We start from the raw sequence: 8810 nt of genomic DNA on the forward strand, positions 1-8810 counted from the left end.
CCTCAGCCAACAGGACATTGACTAGGGATCATCTCTAGATCTGCAATTTCAACCAGCAGTCAGAATCGCCCCTACTCTTAAAGACTAGCAAATAAGGAGACCTAAAACTGACTTCCAAGACTGGCTCAAATCGCATTCAAGACACTCTCTCTTCTTTGATGGAGTAGCAAAGGGCAATCCGGGCATAGCAGGAGAAGGAGGTGTTGTTGTAAATCCACTGGGGGAAAAATTCATTTTTATGCTTGGGGACTTGGCCATGCTTCCAGCGTTCAAGCTGAAGCTTTGGCCCTCTTCCAAGGCCTAAATATCCTCAAAGAACTAAACATAAGGGAAGCTATTGTGATAGGCGACTCGCAGGTCCTTATAAATGCAATGATCTCCAACTCCGCAGCGCTGGATCTTAATCTAGCTAGACTGATATCCAGAATCAAAGGCCTGGGAAACGCTTTGCAGAAGCTGAATTATTTTCATGTGCTGAGAATCCATAATAAATAGGCGGACAAGGAAGCCAACAAAGTAGTCCTTCTATCTGTCGGGGTTAAGATAAAAGATGAAGAAGAAACATGGGAACCCATTCCTTAAGCTGTTTACTGTCATGTTTTTCTGCCTGCTTCTCCCAGTGTGGGTTTGTCTTCCAAATCTTCCAGTTCACTACTGGAACTGAGATTCCCTGAAGCACATTGGAAACTCTCTCGGGAAATTCATAGATCGGGAAAATAACAAGGATCAGTATGACTGTGCTAGGATCTGCGTAGAAGTAGATCTGGAGGTGGGTCTCCCAGAGGCAATCAAAATTAAAGTCGGCAGCTGGTCTCATGTGCAGATCTTAGATTATGAGCAATTTCCATTCAAGTGCAGGAAATGTCACGTCCATGGACACTTTGCTAGAAACTGCCCATCCAATGTAGAGCTAGAGAAAGGGAGCGAAGGGGGCTGGAATCAAGTCAAGCGCGCAAAAATCCACCACAAAGGGCAGAAACCGGGAGGACCCATTGGAAAAGGCTCTCTCCAGGCTAATGCTCATCGTCCCCCTACCAAAAAGGCGCAAGAAAACAAATTTGATCCATTAAGCTAGCAGACAGAAGACACTCAGGAGATCGAGACCCAAAAACAAGCTTCTCCAAGCAAAGGCACTCCCTCAGCCTCCATCAAAGGAGCTGAAGACCCTAAAGGTATGACTTCAAAAGCTGAGGAAGAAGAGCAGGAATCGAACGAGTCAGAGGAGGAAGGAGAAATAGGAGAGTCCCAGGCCTCGGTAAGAAGATCTACAAGAGGACGCAAAACTGACAAGGAAAAAAGAGAGCATGAGACTTATAAAGATAAGTTACAGGGCAGCCAGCCAACTTTGGAAAAACTTCTAGCCTCAAAGCCCAAGATGCCGAAAAATCAGCCCCAAGGCTCCAAGGGAGCCCATCAGAAACACAAATGTTGAAGGTTATCTCCTGTAATTGCAGAGGTATGGGGAGCAAAGTCAAGGAAGAAGCCATGAGAAGCCTAATAAGATCTGAAAACCCAGACATAATTCTCGTCCAGGAGACCAAGCTGGAAGACACTGTCTTCCTGCAAGCAAGCAATAAAATTTGGCCTAAAAGTGAAGCAAGAGCAATCTCTGCCCAGGGAGCCTCGGGAGGGATTGGTACGCTATGGAATGTTGATAAATTTACAGTCATACTTGAGGCAAGCAATACCCACTGGTTGCTGCTGAAAATGCAGAATCTAGAAACTAAGGAAAACTTTTGCCTCTTCAATGTATATTCTCCAGTCAACATTAGGGAAAAAAAGGATTGCTGGGATTCTATAAGGATTCAAGCAGACATGATAGATCTGGAAAACATAATCATTGCTGGAGACCTCAATCTCACTCTTCATCCGTCTGAAAAAAGGGGAGGCAGCGCAGTCCGAGATCCGGCAAGAGAATGGGTGGAAGACCTAATGCAGGATTGGGACTTGCTGGACATCAAGCCATCTTCCAGTAAGTTCTCTTGGTCCAACAAAAGAGTAGGCCCTGGTCACATTGCCGCCAGATTAGACAGATTTCTCATTCAAAGCTCCTTTTTGTTACTAGGTTTAGAACCCCGATTGCTCATCCTTGCTAGCAGTGTCTCGGATCACAAGCCCTTAAAATTAGATCTCCTTGCCCACCTAGATCTGGGCCCTATTCCCTTTCGATTTAGTCCCCTCTGGGTCAAGGAACCAAACTTTTTGCAATTAGTCGAGGATAGTTGGAGTCAGCCCATCAAAGGATCTCCTTTTTTCATCTGGGAAGAAAAGCTTAGAAGGGTAAAAAGAGCTCTAAAACGTTGGGCCAAATCCCTGTCCAATACAGCTACTGAAAGAAAAGCCATTAAAGTCGCTCTAGTCTCCCACCAATCTCTCATGGAGATCGCCACAGTTACAGAGGAGCTGTTAGAGAAAGAAACTCAGCTGCAACAGAACTTGCATAAGGCCTACCTAGCTGAAGAAGAAATACTAGAGGTTAAAATCTCGAAGTCTCTGGCTCAAAGCAGGGGATAGGAACACTACTTTTTTTCACAAACAATCCCAGGCCAGGAAATGTTTTAACACTAAATCTGAGATCAAGGAGGACAATGAAATTCATAAGGACTTTGCAGACATCAAAAAAGCAGCTTATTCCCACTTTCAAAACTTGTACAGCGAAGATAAGGATACGCTTCAATATTCAGATCTGTTAGACGTCATCCCCCCATCCATTTCCCCTCGTATGAACAGGTTACTTCAAGCCAAAATCACTAAGGAAGAAGTCAAATAGGCCCTTTTTGATATGGATCCGGACAAGGCCCCGGGCCCGGATGGCTTCTCTGCTAGGTTCCTTCAAGTTTGTTGGCCGATTGTCGAAAAGGACCTTCTCAAAATGATACAAAAGTCTCAAAACACTCAGAAAATAGGAGGCAGCACAAACTCCGCCTTCTTAGCCCTCATACCCAAGGAAAAAGGAGCCAGCAATTTTAGCATATTTCGTCCGATCTCTTTATGCAACATTGGGTACAAGTTAATCACCAAAGTAATTGCAAATAGACTGAAGACCATCCTTCCCAGAATTATTCCGGAGAACCAAGGAGGCTTCATCCAAGGGAGGGAGATCGTGGACAACTTCACCATCATCCAAGAGGCAATCCATTCCAGCTTTCTTCGAAAAGAACAAGGTATGGTGATTAAACTTGATTTAGCAAATGCCTTTGATCGAGTAAATCATAGTTTTCTCTTAAAAGTCATGAGCAAGTTTGGATTTGGGGAAATCTTCATTAAATGGGTTCGGGCATGCATCTCACAGCCATGGATTGCCCCTCTTGTTAATGGAAGAGCTACTGACTTTTTCAAAGCTTCGAGAGGACTTAAGCAGGGGTGTCCTCTCTCCCCCCTATTATTTGTCATCCAAGCCTCAGTACTCAGCTTCCTGCTAGATAAAAAGATGCAAGATCAAGAAATTAATGGGTTGTGTATTGCTAGAGGGATTAAAAACATAAACCATGCCTTATTCGCGGATGACACCCTTCTATTAGGCAACGCCTCTCTTTCCTTTGCCTCCAAATTTAAAGTTGTGTTGGATAAATTCAATGAGGCCTCAGGCAGCATTATAAATAAGAATAAATGTCACATCTTCAACTGGAATACTACGCCCAGAATTCTCTCTGCTATTTCTAGATGCTTGGGCTTTGCAGCCTCCTCTTCATGGACCTCGTTCAAATATTTGGGCCTTCCTGTTTTTCATAAGAGACATTCAATCAAAGATTGGCTTCCTTAGCTGGAAAAATTCAAGCCTGGGGCTTTTCCTGGCTCAACGCTGCTGGCAAAGCGGTCCTAATAAAATCCGTGCTCTCCAGCATTCCACTATTTCAATTTACTGGGCTTCTCGCTCCGGCATTCATATTAAAAAAGATGGAAGAATTCATGCGCAAGTTCTTTTGGAAGGGCGGAAAACAGAATGAAAAAGAGATTCCCCTTATCAACGGGGAAACCATTTCCAAGCCTCTGTGGGAGGGTGGACTAAACTTCAAAAATCTTAGTCAGCAAAATGTGGCTATGGCAACCAAGATTGTCTAGAGGATCATTGCACCCAAGCCTGGTTGGGCCCAATTGGCTCTCTGGAAAAATTATTTCAGAGGCCCACGCACAAGCTGCTTAGAAAACATGATTCATCTGCCAAATTCATCTTTCCTCAAATTGTATGCTAAAGCGGCTTCCTTGATCAAAGAGCACTCCTACTGGATCCCAGGAAATGGGAAAAAAAATCAATATATGGACTGATAGAATCATGAACAAGGATCCAATTAAAGACAGAGCCTCCCTTAAAGATTTGCATTCCTGGATGAACAAAGAGGGGCTGAGCTCGTTGTGGGACATTTCCCATTGGAGCGACTCTATATGGGTAGGCTGGAAAAGAATCAAGATACCGACTCAGTTGATCAATGAATGGACCTCACTGCTGGATCTTCTACACGGCTTAGCTCCCACACATATGAAGAAAAAAGACACGAAAGGATGGGGGCTGAAGGAAAGTGGATACGTTGTCTCTAAAGGTTACTCCAAGCTGATCGAGAAGCCACACGTCCCCCCTGACCCAGCACCTTGGCAGGGAGTCTGGCATGTTCCTTCTTGGCCCAAGATCGATTTCTTTGCTTGGCTCCTTTGCCATGGTAGAATTCTAACTTATGACATTTTGCAGAGGAAAGGCTTCCATGGTCCCTCCAGATGCTCGTTGTGCACATAAAACACAGAAACAGCAGTTCACTTAATGCTTGAGTGCAATTTTTCCAAACAGATCTGGGCCTCCTTTATCAACAACTTGGATCCCAACCTCCTTCTACCTAGCTCTATTGTGGATCTTTTGTCAAATTGGGCAAACAGATACCCTGGTCAGCCACCAAAAAATCAGGTAATCAAATCTACATGGGCTATCCTTCCAAAGATCATTTGTTGGCAGATATGGCTAGAACGGAATAGAAGAATTTTCAGAAATACTAACCAGAATCATAAGGTCTTAGAAATCAAAATTAAATGCCACATAAAGGAGTGCTTGACAGAAATAAAAGATGACTCCAACCTCAGCCAACAGGACATTGACTAGGAATCATCTCTAGATCTCCAATTTCAACCAGCAGTCAGAATCGCCCCTAATCTTAAAGATTGGCAAATAAGGAGACCTGAAACTGACTTCCAAGACTGGCTCAAATCGCATTCAAGACACTCTCTCTTCTTTGATGGAGTAGCAAAGGGCAATCCGGGCATAGCAAGAGCAGGAGGTGTTGTTGTAAATCCACTGGGGGAAAAATTCATTCCTATGCTTGGGGACTTGGCCATGCTTCCAGCATTCAAGCTGAGGCTTTGGCCCTCTTCCAAGGCCTAAAGATCCTCAAAGAACTAAACATAAGGGAAGCTATTGTGATAGGCGACATGCAGGTCCTTATAAATGCAATGATCTCCAACTCCGCAGCGCTGGATCTTAATATAGCTAGACTGATATCCAGAATCAAAGGCATGGGAAACGCTTTCCAGAAGCTGAATTATTTTCATGTGCTGAGAATCCATAATAAACAGGCGGACAAGGAAGCCAACAACGCAGTCCTTCTATCTGTCGGGGTCAAGATAAAAGACGAAGAAGAAACATGGGAACCCATTCCTTAAGCTGTTTACTGTCATGTTTTTATGCCTGCTTCTAAACAAATTTGTTTGTATCTTCAAGTGGGGGAATATCTCTGAAATTGAAAAACTAGAATCCTTATCAAGGAAGAAGTCTTCAAGATTTAACAACATTCTCATTCTTAGCAGAGAGATGCATCAAGACATAGAAGTCTTCAATGTAATCAGATTTTTGGCTTTCAAGCCAAGATGAATATAAATACCCCATAACTGTTTTTGTCAAAAAAAAAAAATGTTAGTTTAATGTTAGTTTAAATTATTTTAAAATCAGATTTAATGTTAGTAGTGTTAGTTTAAATTATTGATTTTAAGAGACAATTTAATGTTAATTTAAATTTAACATTTAAATAATGAGTCTGATTTAATGTTAGTTTAAATAACCTTTAAAAATAATAATAAAAATGCAATTAGATTTGAGAGCCTAATGAATCTGAATATTTCACTAGTAAATTTTTCATAAAAACTATATATAAATCATTAAAATAGTGCAAATATAACTAAAAATAAGAAAGAAACAAAACAAGAAATTCTTTTGTTTGAGTAACTTTAATTTCATATAAAAAAAAAAATAAAAATAAAAAAATAAAAAAAATCATTAAAATAATGAAAATATAACTAAAAATAAAAATTCTTTTTTTAAGAAATTCTTAAATATATATATATATATATATATATATATATATATATATATATATCATTAAAATAGTGCCAATATAACAAAAAAATAAGAAATTCTTTTTTTTTTAAAGAAACAAAATAAGAAATTCTTTTGTTTTAGTAACTTTAATTTCATAAAAAAAAAAATTATAAATCATTAAAATAGTGCAAATATAACTATTTTTTTTTTAAGAAACTAAATAAGAAATTCTAATGTTAGTTTAAATTTAACATTAAAAACACAGAGGAAGACCTCCCGGGACTGCGATTGACCTAGCCCCTGCGCCGCCCCGTGCTAGTGCTGCGATTGGCAGCTGCGGCTCTCGGCAGCCATGCCCAGTGAAGGGGAGGCGGATCCTCCCCCCCTCGCTCCAGAAGTTATAGAATTTCAAAAAATTATTGAAGCATGCAACAAATGCCCACCATCTGCTCAACAACAGAAATTCGTTAAGAAAAAAGAATGCATTCCCTCGGTGGCCCTCCCTGCGGAAGAAACCTGCCGCTCAGATCTGAATCTAGCTGATAGAGGGCTCATAGGGCAGTTTACCGGTCTCTGGCCATCGCCCAAATCTGTAGAAAACTAGATCAAGAGAAACTGGACCCCTCTGATCAAGGAGGGAATTAAATCTTACTTTGTAGGCAAAGGTTTCTTTGTATTTGTCTTTGAATCAGCAGAAGATCGAAGTCTCATTTTCAGGAACGGGCCATACTTCATGGGGCCACAGGGACTATATTTAAACAAATGGTCTCCAGATTTCGACCCGACCCAAGATGTTCCTTCTGCGGTTCCAGTTTGGGTGCGGCTTCCCCATCTTCCCCTGCACTGCTGGAGTCAGAAATCTCTCCAAATCATCGGCAACTCCCTTGGCAAATACATTGATCAGGCTGCAAGGAAAGATCAATATTCCTGTGCTCGAATATGTGTGGAAGTAGATCTGGAAGAAGGTCTACCCGAAGCAATAAAACTTACTGTGGCAGGATGGTCACATATCCAAGAGCTGGATTACGAGCAGATCCCCTTCAAATGCAGACACTGCCACGACTATGGCCACTTTGCAAAATATTGCAAGAAAAAAACGGAAGATCAGAGCCACCCCCACAAAGGAGATCAATGGACTACAATTCAGAAAACGGGTCATGCAAAAGCAACAGGGAAAGTAGCCACAAAAGGGAATAATCAAGGAAAAGCCAACAAAGAAATTGAAACACAACAGCAACTGAATGAGACCCCAAGCACTGAAGAAGCCTCTCCATCAGAACCCCCAGAAACGGATATGATCAATCCAGCACAGGTCGAAGATCCACAGACAAATAAAGAGCGAGGCGGAGATGCATCGCCCGGCTCTCCTCAGGACAGCCCCTCCAGGCTTTCGTATGCAGATATAATAAAGAAGAAAAAATTGCCAGATCCTCCAGACTCCTCAGATGAAGAGACCTGTGAGAGACCCTCAAAGAAAGCAGGCAAGAAGACCCACAAAGCAGCCAGGGAGGAGGAGGCAGAGCGACTCAAAATGCAAGGAAGCCAGTCCACAATAGAGATGACTATAGGACGAAATACTAGAGGAAGATCCACCAAGGGAGGAATCCCAAATCCCTCGCCAGGTAAATAATGCGTATAGTCTCTTGGAACTGTAGAGGCCTGGGGACCCAACCAAAAATTGAAGCCGTCAAAGATCTGATGAAAATAGAACCCTCAGACATCCTCTTGCTCCAAGAGACCAAAATCGATGGGCAAGCTCTCAAGGATATCAGCAAATCTAAATGGAAGAAGAACGATGGCATAGCAGTCAGCTCAAGGGGAACCTCGGGGGGCGTTGCAACTCTCTGGTCGGAAGATCAGTTTCACCTGTCAAACTCCCATGAGACCCAGCATTGGATCTTCACGGAGCTCAAGCATTTAGAAAGTAAGTTAATTATAGCTTTATTCAATTTATATGTTCCTGTAAATTATGTAGAAAAAAGAGACTATTGGAATACTCTTTCGGCCTTCTTAAATCAACACTCCCTAAACAACATTGTCCTGGGAGGAGATCTCAACTTAGTCATGAAGCCAAAAGAAAAAAGGGGGGGAAACAGCAGCAGAGATCAGTTGCTCCCATTGGTAGAGGAAATAATGCAGCAGAGGGATCTACTTGATTTTGCCCCGGTGAGAGGCAAATATACTTGGACCAACAACAGAACTGGGTCTGACCACATCGCTGCCCGGCTGGACAGATTTCTAATTCAAAGTTCCCTGTTGATGGAAAAGCTTCTCATATCAACAAAAATTCTCCCCAAGCTCTCCTCGGATCACAAGCCAATCCAACTCCTTTTGGCTCCGGAAGAAGATCTTGGCCCCATTCCCTTCAAATTCAGTCCTCTTTGGATTGAAAAAGCAGGGTTCAAGGACACGATCCAATCAGCTTGGGATATCCCCATCAACGGATCCCCAAGTTTTGTTTGGGAGCAAAAATTAAAAGCCACCAAAAAAGCTCTAAAAGAGTGGCTAAGGAAAA

At 42.2% G+C, this 8810-nt stretch overlaps 1 protein-coding gene across 1 annotated transcript; it reads left to right on the forward strand.

The window, feature by feature from the left end:
- The first annotated feature begins 1458 nt into the window (after window positions 1–1458).
- Window positions 1459–2514, forward strand: LOC149227618 (uncharacterized). Its single transcript, XM_089380552.1, has one exon. The coding sequence runs from the start codon at window positions 1459–1461 to the stop codon at window positions 2512–2514; it is 1056 nt and encodes a 351-aa protein (XP_089236678.1).
- The last annotated feature ends 6296 nt before the right edge of the window (window positions 2515–8810 follow it).

This window comes from Pinus tabuliformis, chromosome J, assembly GCF_031772625.1.
Source record: "Pinus tabuliformis cultivar Carrire ecotype Pingquan chromosome J, CPIR1, whole genome shotgun sequence".
NCBI lineage: Eukaryota > Viridiplantae > Streptophyta > Pinopsida > Pinales > Pinaceae > Pinus > Pinus tabuliformis.